Source organism: Schistocerca serialis, chromosome 5, assembly GCF_023864345.2.
Source record: "Schistocerca serialis cubense isolate TAMUIC-IGC-003099 chromosome 5, iqSchSeri2.2, whole genome shotgun sequence".
Lineage (NCBI taxonomy): Eukaryota > Metazoa > Arthropoda > Insecta > Orthoptera > Acrididae > Schistocerca > Schistocerca serialis.
This window is the reverse complement of record NC_064642.1, coordinates 506,057,053-506,079,232: the sequence shown is the minus strand read 5'-3', so window position 1 is coordinate 506,079,232 and position 22,180 is coordinate 506,057,053. Positions and strand designations below refer to the sequence as shown.

Below are 22,180 nucleotides of genomic sequence, written 5' to 3'. Positions count from 1 at the left end.
GAGGCGTTCACTGCAGGTGATGTGAGAATGCTGCAGCTGCGCCAGAGACAGTGGCGGGTGTTGCCATCTGGCAAGCACCACTAGTGGCAAGTTGCATCACCACATCCAGGAGGGTGCGGGTTCGAATCCAGTGCTGCCCTGGGAGCAGCTGCGGCCTGAGGGCCACGGGTGACCAGTACATCCACCTTTGTCCCATGGTCGGACAGAGCAGGCCAAACGGGCCGAGGGCAGTGAGGACCAGGGACTGTATCAGTCTCCAGAATCGTGGGCAGCTACGCGGCACAAGAGGTGGCGCCTTGGCAGACGGTGACCGGGCAGAGCACTGCCGGCTTCCAGCTGAGCGGACTTGATGATAGCAGCAGTGGTGTCGGCATACCAGGAGTTGCTGATCCGGCTGGACTCGCAGAACAGCGCACAGGCGGCGCACCATCATTACGCTTCTGTAAACTAGCTGAGTAAAGGAATACTTTCAAATACCGCTGTATCATTCTTCACTGTCCCTTGATGCTATTGAACTTGCTCGGCTTCCTGACAAAATACGGCGCGGTGGGTCCCGGCTTCAGCTCGGCCATCTGGAGTCCTGCGTTCAACCATCTATGGTCCGCAACAATGGTGTCAGGAGTGGTGCTGGTTACAACTCTGGTACCGGATTGCCACTCCCACATCTTATGTCGAGCAAGTACAGTCGAGGTATGCCTGTGTAGAGGGGTAGCTGAGGTGCTTGGTTGCGTTCATGACAGGCGGTCGTACACTTCTTGTTATGTCTTGTCGTTCAGGAAGTGTTTGTCCATACCAGTTTAGGGAGGAAAGCAGGACTGTCACCCGAGCACGAGCGTGATGGGGATGGGTGAGTGACATTTGGTGTATTGTTTATATATCATTCTTTTGTGTTTTACGGGGTTAAGTGTCAATTAGGATGGACTTTTTAAAGGTGTCTTTTGTAAGACCAGAGGAGCCTGTAGATATATCTGAATTCAGGGGAAATGGGGGACATGATGACATAGTGCCTAAGCGATGCAATTTTTGAAGCCTGTCAGGTCAGAGATTACTGTGTACAAAGCGTGCGCCAAAGAGTTAAAATTTGTAACAGATTTGGACATTTGGCACGCAATTGTTCAGAATGTAGATGGGTGGTGATTCTTCGCAAGAACTAAGTTTTCGGAGTAGCAGAGTGGAATTAATACTAACAGTACAGCTATAAGCAAGAATGACAGAAACACGGCAAGCAGCGGGGACTGCGGCAGTGACTACAGCGGAAGCTGTAGCCGCTCTAACTGAGCAAATTCGGGTATTGTAGGAGGTAAGGATAAGGGACAAAGAAAAATATGAAGAATTAGCGGGGAGATTTGAGGCACTGCAAGTAGGGGAAGCGACGTCGGGTGAAAGTACATTGCAGGTCAAGGAGTGTCAGAATGTTTGACCCGGCAAATGCAGCACTGATTAACCCCTTTTCGGGTAAAACAACAGAGGATGTATCCGTATTCCTTAACGACATTATCACAATGGCTGAGGCCAATGGGTGGTCGGATGTCGTAATGTTGATAGTGGCAAAGTTATGATTGACAGGGAATGCCAAGTCGTACATACTGTACCATGAAACATTGAACAATGTGTGGACATTTGCAGAGCTTGAGGTTGGGTTATGCCACAGGTACCAAAAACAGAATAAAGCCAGTCTTTCCTTTTTTTTTTTTTTTTTTTTTTTTTTTTTTTTTTGAAATGAGGTGGAGGTTTTCTCAGACAGGATTCAAAAGCTGAATGCACAAACGTTCGAATTGTCACTGAATGGGGAGACTAATAGAGTGCTGTTACAGGAGGCCGAGAACAGGGCGTTAGATATGTTTTTGCAGGGAGTAACGCCGGAGATGTTACATCAGGTGAGAATGGAGAATCCTAATGATCTGCGGCGGCTCTAAGGATCGCCACATACTTAGAGGAGGTATATTATGCGACAAAGCAAAGGGTGGAGCAAAAAGTTCTGTCAGCGGAAATTAAGCGTTTTGGTGTGGCCAGGTAGGGCATATTAGGAGGCAGTGTCAGTGTCAGTTACGGTGTTACTCATGTGGGTAAATGGGTCACTGGGCAGTGAACTGCAGGAGTAAAAGTAGGTGGGAACCTCGGCGACAGCAGCCGCTAAATAAGAGCAGGACTGCTTCAACTGTTAGAGGGTGGTCCCAGCGAAATTAGATAATGCACTTGCAGGTGCACAGACTGAATGCTGTTTATTAGGCTTGGTGAATGGAAGGGAACAGAGGTTTTTGGATGACATGTGGGCACACATGTCTGTTATCGTTCTACACCTGATTAGCAGGAGAAGGCTTGGTCCACCACGTTATAGGTTACGTGGGGTGGGGGATAATAATGTGGAGTCATTGGGTATGACGGTACTTCAATTTGTGATCACAGGAACTAAGTTTAGTGAGCAGGTAGAGGTGTTACCAGGTGTGGGCGAGGGGTATTCGGTGATTCTCGGACTGGACTCCCTTGACAAACATCGTGCGAAGATAGATCTTTGGCAACAAACAGTGAAACTCAGTGGAACAATGTTTTGCATGGGGAAAACAGTTGCAAATGGACGAATGTCACAAGGCACACTTAACGCGAAGGTGACACCAGCTAAACTGTGAACGGCTTCATTAAAGATTGATCAGCAGGAAAACACCAGCAGGTACAGGGAAGGTAGTATGGGTTTCGATAAATACGGACTTACCAAAGGAGACGCTGTACATGGTGGAGCCATTCTCGAGTAATGAGGAGTCGGATAACGCGCACTGTTTTGTGCAGAGGAGTTTAGCTCACGAAAGTTATGTGGATGGAGATTATAGGGTTCCTGTAAGTATAGGTAACTTCAGCAGAGCGGATTTTAGCTTGTTGAAAGGGTTGTTATTGGCCACATTGGGGTTTTTTGATGAAGATGACCTCAATAGAGAGGATTTAGAGGCAAGCCACAAGCAAAATGTCGATGCAGTGCAATTGAGGGGAATATTGCAGCATTTGCAGGGAGATGACAGGGTCGCGTTGGAGGAACATTTAGCGATTTATTCGGAATGGAGAGTAGGTTACCGGCAACATCGATTACGAAGCATTACATACCAATGGAGGATAATACACCAGTGTTTAGGAAACCATATCTGGTAGCACAGCATATGCAACCACTACTAGATGAGTTTATAGAACAACTACGGGGTGGAATCATAGAGCATTGTGATAGCCCATATTCAAGCAATGTAGTTCTTGTACCTAAGAAGTCAGTGGATGGTACAAGGTAATATAGGTTTTGCTGTGATTATAGGTTTCCGAATGCAAAAACCAAAACCATTTCGGATGCATATCCAATTCCGAATATCACGGACACATTGGACAATCTGGGACAATGTAAGTATTTCACGACAATAGATTTATGGAAAGGATACCACCAGTTGGTAGTAGTGCCAGAGGATAGGGCAAAGATAGCTTTTACTTTTCCTGGGGGACACTATCAGTATATACGTATGCCATTCGGGTTGAAGAATGCACGGGCAAGTTTTCAGTGATTATTAAATGGGATTTTAAGGGGATTGAAAACAAAGACATATATGGTTTACCTAGATGACATTATAGTATTTTCGAAGGATACATCAGAACATGTATCGTGTTTAAGAGAAGTCCTTAGAAGATTGTGGTCGGCACGGTTAACATTAAGTTTAGAAAAATGTAATTTTGTGCAGACGCAGGTCAAATATTTAGGTCATGTAATCAGTGAACAAGGGGTTCAAACTGATCTTCGGTTAACAGAGGCAGTTCAAAATTTTCCGACGCCACATACAACGAAGCAATTACAATCGTATATTGGGTTATGTTCATATTATCATAAATTTGTAAAGGATTTTGCTAAAATAGCCGAGCCGTTAACAAAGCTTTTAAAGAAAGGGGTTAAATTTCAATGGACAGAGGAATACCAGAAAGCTTTCAGTGAATTAAAAATGAGATTAGTTTCTGGTCCGGTGTTGGTGTTTCCGAATTTTGAAGAAGACTTCACCTTATCACGTGACACTTCAAATGGCGCAGTAGGATGTGTTCTGGGGCAAATGGTAATGTGATAGGAGCACCCGGTGGTGTATGCTTCCAGACTGTTAAATAGGGCAGTGCAGAATTATTCCACAACGGAAAAGGAGATATTGGCTGTAATATATGGATTAACGTATTTTCGTTGTTACCTTTATGGTAGGTAGTTTAAGGTTGTGACAGATCATGCAGTATTGAGATGGTTACTGGGACTCAAGGATCCTTCTAGTTGGTTAACACGGTGGGCTCTAAAATTAGGTGAGTTTGACTTTGAAGTAATTCGTAAGCCAGGGAAGAAACACAGGAATGTAGATGCATTAAGCCGCAGGTTAGACACTTTAGAAGTAACGGGTAAGAGTGTTGTGGAATGACAAGGGCACAAGAAGAGGATGAGAAGTGCCAGGGTTTTAGAACTCAACCACATTTCATTGTTGAGGGAAATTTGTTGTGTAGAGTTACCTAGTGTGGACCACGGGTAGTGATACCAAAGAGTTTGAGGAAGGAAGTCTCAAAGCTGGTCCATGATCATGTTCTTTCAGGGCATGAGGGTCGTCAAGCAACAGAAAGACGAGTAGCAGAACAATTTTGGTGGTGCACTTGGAGAAGGGATGTGGAACAGTGTGTAGCAAATTGTGTACCGTGTGGGCAGTGAGCGGATGTGACATGCACAAGAATTCCACTGCAATGGTTACCAGAGGCTTTGAAACCTTTCGAGTTTATCGGGCTAGATATCTGCAGGCCTTATAACAAAACGCCAGTGGCAAATTGTTACGTTTTAACTATAATTGATCACTTTTCGCTGTTTCTAGCCATGGTCGCAATACCAGACCAACAGGCAAGTACAGTAGCATAAGCTTTAGACAATAACTAGTTATTGAAGTTTGGGGTGCCTGATACCACAATTACGGATCAGGGAACGAACTTCATGTCCGAATTAATGACACAGTTGTGTCAGTTATTGAGAATTATAAAATTACGGACCAGTCCACTTCATCCGCAGGCAAATGGGAGAACAGAGTGAGTACATAAGGCAATTTAGAAAATGCTAAGTTATTATGTGAATGAAAATCATGATAACTTGGATGTTTATCTTCCGTACTTGGTATCAAATTATAACACCAAAATACATTTGGGCATCGGAATGTCACCATTCGAGGTGGCCTATGGAAGAAAGATGCAATCACCGTTTGATGTTATATATCCAAAATTGGGAGCTAAAGGGGACGCAGTCAGGAAATTCGAATGGACAATACGGGAAGTCTGGAAGAGGGTTGTTGTTGTGGTCTTCAGTCCTGAGACTGGTTTGATGCAGCTCTCCGTGCTACTCTATCCTGTGCAAGCTTCTTCATCTCCCAGTACTTACTGCAACCCACATCCTTCTGAATCTGATTAGTGTATTCATCTCTTGGTCTCCCTCAACAATTTTTACCCTCCACGCTGCCCTCTAAATTTGTGATCCCTTGATGCCTCAGAACATGTCCTACTAACCGGTCCCTTCTTTTTGTCAAGTTGTGCCACATACTCCTCTTCTCCCCAATTCTATTCAATACCTCCTCATTACTTATGTGATCTACCCATCTAATCTTCATTATTCTTCTGTAGAACCACATTTCGAAAGCTTCTATTCTCTTCTTGTCTAAACAATTTATCGTCCACGTTTCTCTTCCATACATGCTACATTCCACACAAATACTTTCAGAAACGACTTCCTGACACTTAAATCTATGCTCGATGTTAACAAATTTCTCTTCTTCAGAAATACTTTCCTTGCCCTTGCCAGTCTACATTTTATATCCTCTCTACTTTGACCATCATCAGTTATTTTGCTCCTCAAATAGCAAAACTCATTTACTACTTTAAGCATCTCATTTCCTAATCTAATTCCCTAATTAATTCGACTACATTCCATTATCCTTGTTTTGCTTTTGTTGATGTTCATCTTATATCCTCCTTTCAAGACACTGCCCATTCCATTCAACTGCTCTTCCGAGTCCTTTGCTGTCTCCGACAGAATTACAATGTCATCGGCGAACCTCAAAGTTTTTATTTCTTCTCCATCGATTTTAATACCTACTCCGAATTTTTCTTTTGTTTCTTTTACTGCTTGCTCAATATAAAGATTGAATAACATCGGTGACAGGCTACAACCCTGTCTCACTCCCTTCCCAACCGCTGCTTCCCTTTCATGCCCCTCGGCTCTTATAACTGCCATCTGGTTTCTGTACAAATTGTAAATAGCCTTTCGCTCCCTGTATTTTACCCATGCCACCTTTAGAATTTGAAAGAGAGTATTCCAGTCGACATTGTCAAAAGCTTTCTCTAAGTCTACAAATGCTAGAAATGTATGTTTGCCTTTCCTTAATCTTTCTTCTAAGATAAATCGTAAGGTCAGTATTGCCTCACGTGTTCCAATATTTCTACGGAAGAGGGTACAGAAGGCCAATACGAAAGCAATTGAAAGGCAGGAAGAACAGAATAAGCAGTTGGGTCCTTTACCACAGTACAAGGTAGATCAATGGGTACTGATCACGAATCCATATACACCTAAGGGAAAGACGAAAAAATTCTTGATGAAGTACTGTGGACCATACCAGGTCGTGGAGATGACTTCGCCTGTAAATGTTAAAGTGCAGCAGCCAACAAAAACATCTGTAACCATGTAAGTTGAGTAAAGCCTTTTAAAGGAATGGTGGACGGATTACCTCAATTGCAAGCAAGTGACCCAACTGCAGAGGCTAGGAAAAGGTAACTGAAGAAGAAGGTTGCAGCGGACAGTACAGGAGATGCATAACGTTCCGTATGCATTATGGTCACGGAGAGAGTAAATTATTATACGTGTAATATTGTATGGCACGTTTACATTTTGTGTTTTTTTATCAAGGGAGAATTTGCTTTTTTGTGTTTTGGTGGGTCAGACAATAGTTGCTTTTGTATTGTTTGTTGTTTTAGTTTTGTCACTGTATGGGGGAGACCTTTCTCTTTTTTTCCAGATAATTCGAAGGAGGGAGAGTGAACTATCGGGAATTTTTGAGGATGTCATATGATGATGTAGTAACTTGTAGTGGGAAGGGGTTCTGGAGATATTACTAATGCAGAATCTGACATATTTAAACTCCACATTAAATCTAGAGTTTTTTGAAATATTGCATTCCTATATTAATGCACAGGAAGGATCTATCACAGTTAATAAAGTATTGGAACACATTCAAATGTTACAACAGCATCACACCGACAGAATAACAACAGTGAGCATTTCAGCCACAGGGTGTGCCGTTTTCCTATTTTTCTTGAGTATAGCTTTGTTGAGAGTGTGGAAACAAGCATCAGTAGAGGTGGTGCCAACACATCAGTTGGCTACGGCATGGGTAACCAGTGTAAACAGTGTATAGGGGTAGCATTAATGTTTTTATGTTCTCATTAGTTTTAGCCTGTGGCATGTAAGATTTGTGAACAAGGTATGTTCACACAGCCACAGGCCACAGCTGTTACATTTCAATTTTGGATTAATATTGTTGAAAGGAGGGTGGTGTGCTGTGCTAGTAGCAGTCTTAGTTGTAGGAAAGGGGAATTTTGTTAAAATTCAGTAAAGGGGCGGTTGGGCGATGAAGTCTGGGGCTGCTGACAGTGCGTGGTAATAGTCAGTAGCCAGTAGGCCAGGCAGAGTAAACATGGCGCGCAGCTGCAGCGGCGTATTGCACGTATAATTTGTTCGGAGTGGAGGAACTGTGAGGCGGGAACTGCAGCTTTCCTATAAGTTAGTGCGATGTATGAGGCGAGGCAATAGGCCAGAGCCGGGAGTTGCGATGTGGAAGTGGCTGACGTATGGGAATTTACCCCTGCCACAGTTTCTGTCTCTCTCTGACAATACGTCAGAAACAAGGAGAAAAGCAGTATAAATAGTCAGGCACTTTTAGCTTGAGAAGTGTGCCAGGTCAGTCGAGAGTCGTGTTGGACCTGTGCTGGTCTACACTTATAGGGGCCAGTCTGGCAGCGATGTTGTAAATGTTCTGTGTAAACCTGTACTTTGTTTCTATGTACTTGTTGGGGCTGTATTCCCCCTCTTGGGACACAACACCGGGGTGGGACAGAACAGCAGCCAAGTACTTGGAGAATGCACAGTCTGTCTGAAAGAGAGAACTGACAGCGATCTGCAGCAGGTCCAGGACAGGCCACATTCGATTACCACCTGGCATACTGGGGTCTGAGCGAGGCATACGCTGCGGGAGGTGTGGCAGCGCCGCAGCAGCACCAGAGACAGCAACGGGTGTTGCCATCCGGCAAGCACCACTAGCGGCAAGTTGTGGCACCACATCCAGGAGGGCGTGGGTTCAAGCAGCGGCAGCCTGAGGGCCACCTTTGTCCCATGGTCGGACAGAGCAGGCCAAACGGGCTGAGGGCAGTGAGGACCAGGGACTGTAGCAGTCTCCAGAATTGGGGCAGCTACGCGGCACAAGACGCAACGTCTTGGCGGGCGGTGCCAGGGCAGAGCGCGGCCACCTTCCAGCTGAGCAGCCTTGATGACGGCAGCAGCGGTGTCAGTGTACCAGGAGTTGTTGAGCCGAGTGCGCGGGCGGCGCGCCGACACTACGCTTCTGTAAACTAGCTGAATAAAGGAATACTTCCAAATACCACTGTATCACTCAGCACTGCTCCTTGATGCTATTGCACTTGCTCGGCCTCCTGACGAAATACGGCGCGATGGGCCCCAGCTTCAGCTCTGTCATCTGGAGTCCCGGGTTCGACCATCGACAGGCCGCAACAGCAGTATCTCACACTTCACTTGACCTATACAGCTAATATGAAGCCCGTCAACCCAAATGTACAAATGTTGATACATCAAACTCCTTGATACCTTCCAATCACAATCAAACAATTACCAAAAGCTAACAAGACAACCCAAAAATCCATTAAAAATTGCATTAACACCAACTTCAACACACAAAAAACACCTAACAATGAACAAAACACGTATACCATACCATGCATACTTTACCCCAATTAAAATTATTTTTTATGACTGACAGACTGCAGGGATGGGGGACAGTGTTGCAGGCGTCCAGCCAGCCTTGTTTCACAAGGCTCTGGATGTAACCTACAGCAAGCATGTGATGTACCATAAGAAACTACAAATGGCTGGTGGCTGACCCCTACCAATCGACTTGCTGCAAAGTCAATCATAAAGTAACTCTATTCAGAGCATGCAAAAATAACATGTCAACACAATCTCACAAATGGCCAGCCTAGACTTTACAAAGCAGGGTCCTCTCTGAGTATATGTTGTCCCACCAACAATGCAACACACAATGGTCCTTGGTCTAAGATGCAGCAACTCAGCCAATTTCATATCCTCTCTACACATGCAACACTTCACATACTCTGTAAACAAACCAAATAACTGTAGGTATTTAATTGTGGTCAACATGCTGTCCCACGCTGCTGCACACAAGGACCTACACATGACCTTCCCCGTCACATCCATACCTAACAAAACAAAATTACATCTCCAACCACAAACAACACACAACACTAACACTAACACTGACAAATCCAAAAACGGATATATTGCCATTAATTGCCAATATCAAAATAAGTAACAAGTTGGCACAAATTCTTTTAAAATTATTCTCACAAACAGCACTCAAGAAATCCAATGAATCACAATCAGCACTCCTAAACAGTTTTTAAACATAACCCACACTAGACAGGGCTGCTGCATTCTCCAACATGCCCTCTGTAGACCGAATCCATTACAGATATGCTGCACCAACATGTCACAGAACACAACATAGTTGCATCATGCATCAAAGCAGATGGGTAGAACTGCAAACTCCGGTCGAGCCCGCTGCAAATCACTAATGTGCATGAGAGACGATTCCTCCCATTTTACAACACTTTATGGTACCCTTTCCACTTACAAATGACGAGTGGCATATACCGCTCTTAAAAGGCAGAATATTACACTAGTTTTCAAAAATTTTCTTGGTGACAGAGAAAGAGAAAGGGGGAGAGGGGGAGAGGGGGAGAGGGAGAGAGAGAGAGAGAGAGAGAGAGAGAGAGAGAGAGAGAGAGAGAGAGATTCAGTGTGATGCTTTTGTGCTGATAGAGAAATATTACATCAGTAGAAGAAATAAGCTTATTAAGACTTAATATGAAGAAAAACCATAACAAATCATGTAAGGAGCAATGGTAACCATGCACTATATAGAGGAGGTGTTGAGTATTCAACAGCTTGAGTTCTACAGAAGTAGCTAATGCAAAACAAAAACAACAGCATTGTTTTCAAATCTTGTTTGTGTGCATGTCAATCTTAGCTGTATGGTGAAAAGTGGCTCCTTTATTTCTTGCATAACCTGTATTTCATGCAGGACTTTCCAGTTTTGCAGTATTGTCTCTACTAATCACAATTTAATACTACAAAAATTTTCAGCTAAACCTTGTATCTCAAGTTACACCAAAAATTCATTAATCTGAATTAGTTGTGAGCTGCAAATCAAGACAGGGCTGCTGTCAAGTTCCAACAAATCTGCAACTGTTAGATACTGTTCTGGACTTATAGACACTGGTGCAGTGTGTTTAAACTAAAATCTCTAGGGAAAAGGGACATGGATAACGGACATTATCTGCATATAATATGAAATTATTTTTGATCAAAGGAAAAAACTATCAGTGATTGATGGGGATAGAGTAGTGTCAGCATAAGCGAAAATGACAACCACATAATTCAATAACAATATCAGATACATTAGCTGCAAATCACACTAAGAAACATGAGCTAAATTCAACTGTGTTAAACTGCACTCACCAGATTTGCTGGCTGAAGGTTCATAGGAAAGCAGTGCATCCAGAGATTTATTTAAGTCAAAACTATTCTTTAGAATTGTTTCAATAATTATATTCTCTGGAATAGTGTCACCAATCACATTTCTAATTTCATCTAGGCACGATTGGAGCCGGACTTCCTCCAGCTCACTCAAATGAGGTTTCTGAAAGGTGTCAGATGATCTTCTGACACTGCCAATGCTTTCTTCTGTCTCATTTTCCTCAGCGATATTGTCAGATTCATCGAAGAAAGCAGAAATCTGTGTGGATTGTCTGTTTCTGTCGTACATGAACTGGGCAGCTGTAAAGAAAATTTTCGATTAAAAATAATAAAACAACACGTCATTCCAACTTTGCATTCATACTTCCTTTTCGCGCGAAACTGACCATCACTAGGAGAAATGCAGTATTCGTCTTCAACAGACTGTCCATACTCATCATCATATCCATCATACTCTGGAACAATATCAGATATTTCGTCATGTACTTGACCTGGGAAACAAATCAACTATCGAAAACGAGTAACATTAAACGCTATCAACTTACCATCGCTATAGTTCAAGGAACGAACATTTCTGTGTCGTGACATGTTGTCAGCAATATTAACATTATCAGTGTAAACAACTACTGCCACTGTCACTCGCAACACACTTATTACGTGCAGTCCTTTTGATACTATTTTATAAACACCAAAGCAGTTGATGAAAGGACACGATAACAGAAAACATTCAACAACTGCGTCACACACCACGACATCTGTGTCAAGTACAAGCTGTTGGGTTAAGGACTTTCCTGGCAGTATTATAACCCAATGTGTCGCAGATATATACATAAAAGATTAATGATTTTCAAGAAGGCAGTAAATATTTATTTGTGTAGATAGAAGCAATCTCTTGATCATGAGATAAATCCTGCAACAAATATTACAACTCTACATAGCCTAGACATATCTTTACGCAAAACATTTCGTACCTTGTGTTTACAAACTCTAGTGAGGTGGGAATACGAGAGGTTAAGAAATATGAGTTTTGCGAGAAATAAACTTTCGAAGCTATTTCGACCAGTAAATGTTCTTCCGAAAAACGTCGAAGTACAATACGATGGAATTTCGAAGAGTCAGAAGGTATTTTTGAATTTTTAGGCAGTGTGATGTCAATCATGTGCATTGACTTCGTTTTCTTTTCTTTTTTAATCACTAAATATTTGCTACATTTGAATATACATTGCTGGTTGTGCATATCTGAACGCTTTGCACTAATAGCGTAATAGCGTTTTATGGCATTGCAGCTTTAATGATTCCATCCCCATCAATCAATTCACTTGATGTTAGTGCGTTTTTAATTCATTTAACTCATTAGTTTTGTTTGTTGATTAAATTAATCAGGCGATTCTGATGCGTGATTCGATGCTGCACTGTCAATATTAAAGATGCTGCAGTTGCAAACTGCCGACTGTGTCGACATTTGAAAACAGTTCATGATGTTCCTCTTGTTCAAATACTTTTGTACTCCATCGTTCCGCTGTCTGTGACGCCTATCTCCGATGTTTCCGTGGCAGGAACATAAATAATTAAGGAATAAGAGACGTGTGTCGGGCGAGGGGGAGAGCCTTGCCTAACTTAACCAAAGGTAGGACAGGTAAACACCACTGCAGTCACCATGAACTTCAGTAGCCTAATGCCATTGAGGATTTTACATCACATGTCAAACAGATTTGGGATGAAGGCGTCTTTGTTAACTGGAAAATAAGGAAAGCACATCCCTCCCAAAAGGAAAAACACAGTTTCAGAGTAAGCTACATGGCAATGAGATGCATAGCTGTTCTACATCTATACTCTATGAACCACTGTCAAATACATGACAGAGTGAATGTCAGGATAGCTTCTGTCTGCCTTCAAGAGTCTGCTGATGCTGTCAGTAGCAAACAATGTTTCTTGCATGAATGCACATGTTGTTAATGTACTCAGACTAGCTGAATTATTTTGGTAAGAGTCTGTAGCTCCTTGTAGGAACAAAATGTTTTTATACTTACAAAATACTTTCAGCAAAATTGTTTATCCATCAGAGTGTGGAAATACCTGACCCAACGGGTGGTAGTCATGCTGATCAGGCCGAACATAGTTAACTCATTCATTCACATATGGCTGTTTGCATGAATCCACTGAGTTGGGTAGTGCAGTGGTTAGCACACTGAACTTGCATTCGGGAGGACGATGTTTCAAACCTGTACCTGGCCATCCTGATTTAGATTTTCAATGATTTTCCTGAATTTTGTGATGGTTCCTTTGCATGACCATTTTCCTTTGCCATCCTTCCCTAATCTGAGCTTATGCTCTATCTCTGATCATGTCATTGTCGATGGGATGTTAAACAATAATCTACTCCTCCTCCTCCTCCCACTTGCATGGATCTCATCATGAAGGCCATTCTTCAAGAATGCTGACTGTGTCAAATTATACTTTGAAGCAGGCTTCTTCTGTAAAATATCCTAACAAACAATTACATGCTACTCTGCTCGCATCAATGTTTATGAGAATTAGTCTAGATTACTCTGTTGCTGTTTATTATCAGAAAAGAAACTACTTTGGGGAAAAACACTGTTCTTCCTGGTAGACTACCAAACTTCTGTTTGCTCCACCAATACTTCAAATTAAGTATACTGCCGCTGTAGATGAAATTTAAAAAAAAATCACGTCTCTAAAAAGTAAGAACTCCGCAGGGGTTGGGTGGGTGGGTGGCTGCTGCTTGGAGCATTTCTCATACATCTAGTTGATAGGCGTGTTTTTCCCAAACCTTGATTAGTGAGTCTGGAGTGACTGCTGCAACAGTGCTGATTTTGAAGTATGGTAGATTAGCTGGTAGCGGAGGCACATATGCATCATGCCTTGTGAACCCCGAAGGTAAAAAAATGGATTGTGACTTGGTGTGACCATGGTGGTCATGCACCCCCCAAATTTTCTGCCAGAATATGGATTGATTGATTTGATTGATTTTATTTCATGCTCCATAGGCCCAACTGTGTTTGCTTCACAAGGACATGGAAGGAGGCAGTTTTTTACAAGTACAATATGATAATGTTATAGCATATACGGACATTTGAATACATAATTATATAAAAATTTAAACAGTAAACTCTTTGAGCAGCAGTACAGAATAAAGACGGTACATATTTTCTTCGAATCATTAAAGCACTACAGAAAAACAGATAGAGAACTCAAGTTAAATAACATTTTTAGTGACATTATGTCAACTTGTATTATATAATATTAACATTTTACAAATTATTTACTTAAAAACTCATTTAGACTGTAAAAAGCTTTATCCAGCAGAAATATTTTTAGTGCTTTCTTAAACTTACTCTTGTTATGAATCTCTGTCTTTAATTCAGGAGGAAGAGCATTGAAGAGTTTTGTTCCAGTGTAGTGGACACCCTTTTGCATCAAGCTCAAATTTCTATGGTTGCTGTGAATGTCATTCTTCCTCCATATGTTATGCTCATGATAATTACTGTTTGATTGAAATATCTCTATATTTTTACTGACAAAACACATCAGAGAAAAAATATATTGGCGTGTAGTTGTATATATTTTAAGTTTTCGAAAGCTATTTCTACACAAGTCTCTTGGGTGCAATCCACATATAACTCTTAAAGCTCACTTCTTAGCAATGAACGCTTTCCTTGCTAATGGCTGGTTGCCCCAAAAAATAATGCCGTATTCAACGAGTGAGTGAAAAGCCATAGTATCCCACTTTTGCAGTGTTAGATTCAACACATGCAGCGACAACCCATAAAGCATACTTAGCAGAGCTAAGCCTCTTACAGAGATCTATAACATGTGAAGAACAGTTCATTTTCTTGTCAATGTGCACTCCAAGAAATTTTGTTTTTTCCATACCAAACCACACAAAATGACGAAAAAAACCGACAACATAAAACTCCCCAAATTCCACTAGACACTATATTCTCTGGAATCGGACACTTCCCTTGACCTATATAGTGCAACAGCAGCTCCCGATCCCACAAATTTGAATCGAACACTTCCCTTGACCTATATAGCTCAGCAGCAACTCCCGATATTGGAACACCCACAGCCACAACCACACATTGTAATGGAACATGTCCCTCAACCCCAACACACAACAAATACACTAAGAACAAGAAAAATAAAAACTTACCCCAACAAAACACTAAGAACAAGAAAAATAAAAACTTACCCCAACAAAGTTGCGGCACCGGCACCGCAACCTAGGTCGACCACCACAATCACACACAGGCACACACCCAGCTACACACACACACACACACACACACACACACACACACACACACACACACACACACACACACAGAGCCACAAACCAACAAAAAAATACACAACCAAAAGAAAGACCCAACCCACCAACACACACACACACACACACACACACACACACACACACACACACACACACACACACACAAAACCCAACCTCCCCCCCTGACCCCAAAATAAAATACCCATAAAAACCAAACGCAAAATAAAAAAAATCTCAATCACTCACTACAACTCAATAAAAACTGCAACAAAATAGATCCTCCACAACTAAATCACAAACCAACACACTCCCCCCCCCCTCCTCACAAACAGTATCAATAATTGAACCACTCCTCCCCGGCCCCCCCCCCCCCTCCAAGCAGCAGCCACCCACCCACCCAACCCCTGCGGAGTTCTTACTTTTTAGAGACGTGATTTTTTTTAAATTTCATCTACAGCGGCAGTATTAAGGTGCATTTCTGAAATTGTGTTTGAATATACAGCTTGACAAAGAGTTGCAGCTTCATCATCATTGGGCATGCAACCAATCTGTTGAGTTACTAGTAGGAAGTGTTTATTAAAAATCTCACCTACACTTTTGGGGTTATCTACAAGGGTACCTTCATATCTGATTCTATTTACACCTTCTTTGCTTGTTGTAGCTCTTCTTTCTTTTTCTTTTTTTTTTAAATATTATTATTATTAGAATTATCTATTTTCTTCTCATAATAAAGGGCTATTAGTTTCTTTAAAATTTTACATTATGATCTATAGTGTTCCCATTTTTTTACATCTTTAGATAATTTTATTGCAGCATAATTTCCCTTTTGGTTTTACATGGCTGTTTCATACCTTTTGTAATCCAAGGCTTACTTACAGAATTAGAAGCACTGTTTCTGACCCATTTCTATAGAAATATTTCTTTAATATAATAGAAGGAAACATTCCACGTGGGAAAAATTATACATAAAAACAAAGATGAGGTGACTTACCGAACAAAAACGCTGGCAGGTCGATAGACACACAAACAAACACAAACATACACACAAAATTCAAGCTTTCGCAACAAACTGTTGCCTCATCAGGAAAGAGGGAAGGAGAGGGGAATACGAAAGGAAGTGGGTTTTAAGGGAGAGGGTAAGGAGTCATTCCAATCCCGGGAGCGGAAAGACTTACCTTAGGGGGAAAAAAGGACAGGTATACACTCGCACACACGCACATATCCATCCACACATACAGACGCAAGCATATGTCTGCTTGTGTCTGTATGTGTGGATGGATATGTGCATGTGTGCGAGTGTATACCTGTCCTTTTTTCCCTCTAAGGTAAGTCTTTCCGCTCCCGGGATTGGAATGACTCCTTACCCTCTCCCTTAAAACCCACTTCCTTTCGTATTCCCCTCTCCTTCCCTCTTTCCTGATGAGGCAACAGTTTGTTGCGAAAGCTTGAATTTTGTGTGTATGTTTGTGTTTGTTTGTGTGTCTATCGACCTGCCAGCGCTTTTGTTCGAAATATTTCTTTAGAAATATTTCTTCAAAAAGAGCACAGAATTCATTTATAAAACAGTTAAATTTAATATCAACATTATCAAGGCTACATACTAAAGACCAATCCGTTTGCTGCAATCTATGGTTGAAAGTTTCTTTTGCCTCTTTGTTCATTACTCTTATGAATTTCCATTGATGAAGTGGCAAAGAAAACATTCAGTTTAGGTGACTCTCATTGGAACTGTACCATCTTGTGGGGATTAGATGTGCCTTGTATGTGTTCACATTCCCACTTAGGTGAAATGGCGATTCATCTCTGAAGACAACACAATCCAGAAAATCTTCATTGTCATGCAGCAACATTTCATTTGCAAAGTTGGCATGTAAACTGTAGTCTGTAAGCTTGTGAGTTTGTACCAAGTGCAAACAATAAGAATGTAGTTGTAAACATCTCCTTAAAAGTCTCCAGATAGACGTCACTGGAATTGCTAATTCATGACTAGCCTCCCGAACTGATTTCCTGGGGCTACAAATGAAAATCTCTTACTTATTCTGTATGTTCTTCAGTCTTTCTTGGTCATTCTGTACTCTTTCCTTTGCACACAAACAAAACTGTTTGAATTGCTGTTTCTTTTGATGTATTAGTCACAATTGTAAGTCGAACATAATAAATGCTGCAAAGCGTTGAAGCATCCTGCATTTGTACATACAACATTACATGTGCATCTCTTAATACTCTTAAAACTTTATCATCCTTAGATGTATACTCATCATCAATGCATGCAACTGCCACTATTATATCTTAACAAAATGAAAAAGAAAATTTGGTTAAATCACACTTGAATGCTCACATAAATTCACGCTCTTATCTTGACAGTTAATTTACTTCTGTTACCTACACCAACACACTCACTTACACCAGTACCTTCTCACCTACCTTCCAACCTTCTCTTAAGTTCTCTTGCATGCCTTGTGGGACCAGCTGTCCTGGAAACACTCCCAATTTCAAGTCCCATTCTGGTACTCAGTTTTAACGTGCAAGGAAGCTTCAAGTTTATTACAGTTGTTACAATGAATCCTGTGGTATTACATAGATAGTATTAATTAATTTTTTATTAAGATATGTATGCCTGAGGTTCTATTACAGAAAAATGAAGTGTAAGCATGCTTACATTAATAAAATATAACCGTCCACACAAATAAGGATCTGGTATTTATCTGAGTGTTACAGGCACATGTACATTGTACATATGGATCATGAACTGTTCTATAAATTGAGAATGACCCTTGCAATAGGAACTGCCTTCAATTTTTTAAGGAAAACAAAGTGCTGACCATCCACTAGATACTTAATTTATGAAAAGAGGGCTTTTTTTTAATTTAGACATCCTAAAAAATTATTTTAATGGTTCTTTGCTCAGATACTGGCAGCATACTGGCGCACACCATCACAAATTGCTCACTGATCCGAAATATTTTGTAACATCCATCCTAGCTACCTGCTGATCAGACAATTTTTGCACCTATTTCTTCATCTTTAGAGGTTGTGTGAAACTAAATAAAGCTCATTTTATGGAATTTAACAGATAGACTATGTTAAACCAGCTCATAATATCAATAAAAAACTTTATTTTGTGACGACTCAACTTTGTCCAATGAATTATCAATCAGCAAAGGTTTACTTTCAGTATTCTGTACAAAGAAGTAGATTGTTAATAAAAATAATATATGTATAGTAGGGACCCGGAACAACCTTGAGGCACTCCACATATGATGATAACCCATGTTGTTGATGCTGGACATCATCTTCACTATCCAATAAAAATTTCTGAGGTACAAATCAAGCTACTTCTGGGCTGCACTACTTATGTGTTGTACTTAACTTTCTGTAAAACCCTGTGTCCGTTAAGAGACTTCTACCAAATGTTTTGTTATCGACATTATACACTGATCAGCCAGAACATTATGACCATCGACCTACTATCAATATAAACCCATCCAGGTGATAGCAACATCACCTGGCAAGGAATGAACACCAGTCAGACACACACACACGGTGCCTGTGGTATCAGGGAGCATGCTGTCCATGTGTGGAATGGGGAAGGAGCACAATCTATCTGAGTTTGACCGAGGGCAGATTGCAATGGCCCGGTGGCTTCGCACGAGCATTTTGGAAACTGCAGGACTTGTCAGGTGTGAAAGGAGTGCTGTGGTGAGCATCTTCGACATGTGTTGAAACCAAGGTAAAACCACATCCAGACGTTGTGGGGTAGGGTAGCCATCCTTCATTACAGATGTTGGATGTCATAGGCTGGGCAGATTAGTAAAACAAGACAGATGGCCAGCTGTTGTGGAACTAACATCAGACTTTAATACTGGGCGGAGTACAAGTGTGTCTGAACACACATTGCATTGAACACTCCTAACGATGAATCTCCGTAGCCGACGATACATGCGTATGCCAATGTTAGCACATGGGTACATGACCATTGGCACTGGATGTTGGTGCAGTGGTAGAGCATTGCTTGGTCTGATGAATCCCGACACCTTCTTCGTCAAGTGGATGGAAGGGCATGAATCCATCGTCTTCCAGGGGAACAGCTCCTTGACACCTGTACTGTGGGACAGATACAAGCTGGCGGCATATTCATTATGCTCTGGGGAACATCCATGAGTCCAGTGGAGCTCGTCCAAGGCACCACAATGGTCAATAAGTATCATACACTGGTTGCAGACCATGTACACCCTTTCGTGACGATCGTGTTTCCTGATGCCAGTGGCATTTTTCAACAAGATAATGTGCCATGGCACAAGGTCAGAAGTGTGACGGAGTGGTCTGAGTAACACAGCAGTGAGTGCCAGTTGATGTGCCGGCCCCCAACTCGCGAGATCTGAACCTGATCAAAGACAACTGGGATGTGCTTGAACGTGGCATCAAAGCTCATCGACCCCCTCCCTGGAATTTGTGGGAATTAGGTGACTTGTGTGTGCAGAAGTGGTACCAGCTCCTTCCAGTGACCTACCAAGGCCTCACTGCTTACTTGCCATGACCAATTGCCTCTGTTATCCATGCCAAAGGTGGACAAACCAGCTAGTAGGTAGGTGGTCATAATGTTCTAGCTGATTACTGCATAATATTCTTACTGTGAGCTTCTCTAGATAAATACTTCTTGACCTTAGCTGCATAAACTTCTAAGACTGAGTAGAAGTAACTGGCAAGTCATTGTATGTGGACATTTCATCTCAGCTAGTACTGATTTAGGGCACTTAGAGTTGATGAGCTCTGATGCCACTTTCAATCACATCGCAGATGTCTTTGATCAGGTTCAGACCTGGCGAACTGGGGTGGGAGGGGGGGGGGGGGGGGGGGAGCACATCAACTGGAACTCACCACTGTGTTCCTCAAACCACTCCGTCACACTCCTGGCCTTGCAACATGACACATTATCTTGTTGAAAAAGGAAACTGTATCTACTATCTAGGAACAGCTTTGATGTTAGCATTGTAATGCATTACAAAGAATATTGCAAAACATTGAAGCAAGTAATCGAGAAATAGGAACAGCTTTACTGTGAGAAAAAGACAATTACATTGGGCAACAAAATAAAAAGTATATGGGATATAATGAAGAGACAGGTGGGGCCAAAAAGGAAGAGGAACAGATAGCTCTAAAAAATAAATGAAACTTTGGTAACAAGTGCATGTAGTGTTGCAAACCTCTTAAACAAGCACTTCATTTCTGTTACTGACAGCTTGGGGTTGTCAGGTTCAATGAGCAGTGCAATGGAGCATCTGATACCAGACTTTAAAAATAACTTCAGTAAAATGGAAATGACACTCACGTCTCCCAAAGAAGTAGCATCCATCATAAAATCTAAGTATTCTAGTGGGTATGGTAACAAACCGATGAAGTTAATCAAAGAGTGCTCAAGCGAGTTGAGTTCTGTCTTAAGTTACTTGTGTAATCAGTCTCTTATCAGCAGAACATTTCCATACTGGTGCAAATATGCTGAAGTTAAGCCTCTTTACAAGAATAGGGATAAATAGATACCATAAACTATCAACCAATTTCATTTTTGCCGGCTTACTCAAAAATATTTGAAACAGTTGTGTTCAAGCGTCTTCTTAAATATCTGACTGCAAATAATATATCATCCCCATAGAGAAAGCTATTTACACTTACAGTGAGAATGTGCTTAATTAATTAGGTAATAAATTAGAGGCTACTGTCATTTTCTGTGACCTGTCAAAACCGTTTGACTGAGCGAACCACACCATTCTCTTAAGTAAATTAGAGTGTTATGGTGTCACCAGCAGTGCTGCGATGTGGTTTGAGCCTTATGTAACTAACAGGAGACAAAGGGTGTCATTACAAAATACCTGTGCAATAAGTAGTCAGTCTTCATCTGATTGGGAATTAATTACATGTGGTGTCCCTCAAGGTTCCATCTTGGGTCCATTGCTTTTTCTCGTGTTCATTAATGACCTCTCATCTGTCACATTGCCAGATGCTAAGTTTGTTTTATTTGCAGATGATACAAACATTTTAATAAGTAGCAAGTCAAGTACAGATTTAGAAATAGCTGCTAGTCAAATTTTCACTGACATTAATAAATGGTTTAAAGCGAATTCACTGTCATTAGACTTTGAACAGGCCCACTATATGCAGTTCAGAACCTGTAAGAGATTTCCTTCCAGTATGTGTATAACATATGAAGACATGCAGATTGAAGAGGTTGACAGCGTTAAATTTCTGGGATTACAACTCAATAATAAATTCATTTGGGAAGGGCATACCACAGAATTGATTAAGTGCCTAAACAAGTCTGTATTTGCAGTGAGATGTAAGAGATATAAATTTAGAAAAACTTGCATGCTTTGCTTACTTTGATTCTGTTATGTCATACGGGATCATATTCTGGGGCAACTCATCAAACCGAGCAAAAGCTTTTTAGCATTCAATAGCACTTAATAAGAATCATTTGTGGTGTAAATTCAAGACCATCATTTATAAACCTGTTCAAAGAACTTTGTATTCTAACCACTGCTTCTTAATTCCTTAATGAAATTTGTTGCAAGTAATATATCTCCATTTCCAACCAATGGGTCAATACATAGTATCAATATTGGGATTAAGAACGATCTACATAAAGACCTAAAATCACTTATCTTGGTCCAAAAAGGGCTCCAATATTCAGGAACCCACATTTTCAATAAATTGTCAACAACCATTAAAAACTTAGTTTCAGATAAATCACAGTTTAAACAGAGTTTGAAAGACTTTTTGACAGGCAACTCCTTCTACATCTACATTTACATCCATACTCCGCAAGCCACTCGACGGTGCATGGCGGAGGGTACCCCGAGCACCTCTATCGGTTCTCCCTTCTGTTCCAGTCTCGTATTGTTCATGGAAAGAAGGATTGTCGGTATGCTTCTATGTGGGCTCTAATCTCTCTGATTTTATCCTCATGGTCTCTTCACGAGATATACGTAGGAGGGAGCAATATACTGCTTGACTCTTCAGTAAAGGTA

General features: G+C 41.3%; 2 protein-coding genes across 5 annotated transcripts in view; one reads left to right on the top strand and one right to left on the bottom strand.

Moving 5' to 3' along the window:
• Positions 1 to 11,722, bottom strand: part of LOC126481304 (protein HBS1) — a 196,227-nt gene extending 184,505 nt beyond the window's left edge. Inside the window, exons 1-3 of one of the 2 annotated variants that reach the window (XM_050104956.1) lie at positions 11,410 to 11,722; positions 11,251 to 11,319; positions 10,847 to 11,164 (exon numbers count right to left, since the gene is read on the bottom strand). In XM_050104956.1, coding sequence (XP_049960913.1) covers positions 10,847 to 11,164; positions 11,251 to 11,319; positions 11,410 to 11,695 — 673 coding nt within the window. In that variant the 5' untranslated portion in view covers positions 11,696 to 11,722. The remainder of the gene's footprint in view (positions 1 to 10,846; positions 11,165 to 11,250; positions 11,320 to 11,409) is intronic. The other variant, XM_050104955.1, reaches the window with a different exon arrangement.
• The window catches only part of LOC126481305 (probable proline--tRNA ligase, mitochondrial), a 117,140-nt gene continuing 106,612 nt past the window's right edge, over positions 11,653 to 22,180 (top strand). The window contains exon 1 of one of the 3 annotated variants that reach the window (XM_050104957.1): positions 11,653 to 11,986. In XM_050104957.1, the coding sequence (XP_049960914.1) occupies positions 11,885 to 11,986 (102 nt within the window). In that variant the 5' untranslated portion in view covers positions 11,653 to 11,884. The remainder of the gene's footprint in view (positions 11,987 to 22,180) is intronic. The other 2 variants (XM_050104959.1, XM_050104960.1) reach the window with 2 other exon arrangements.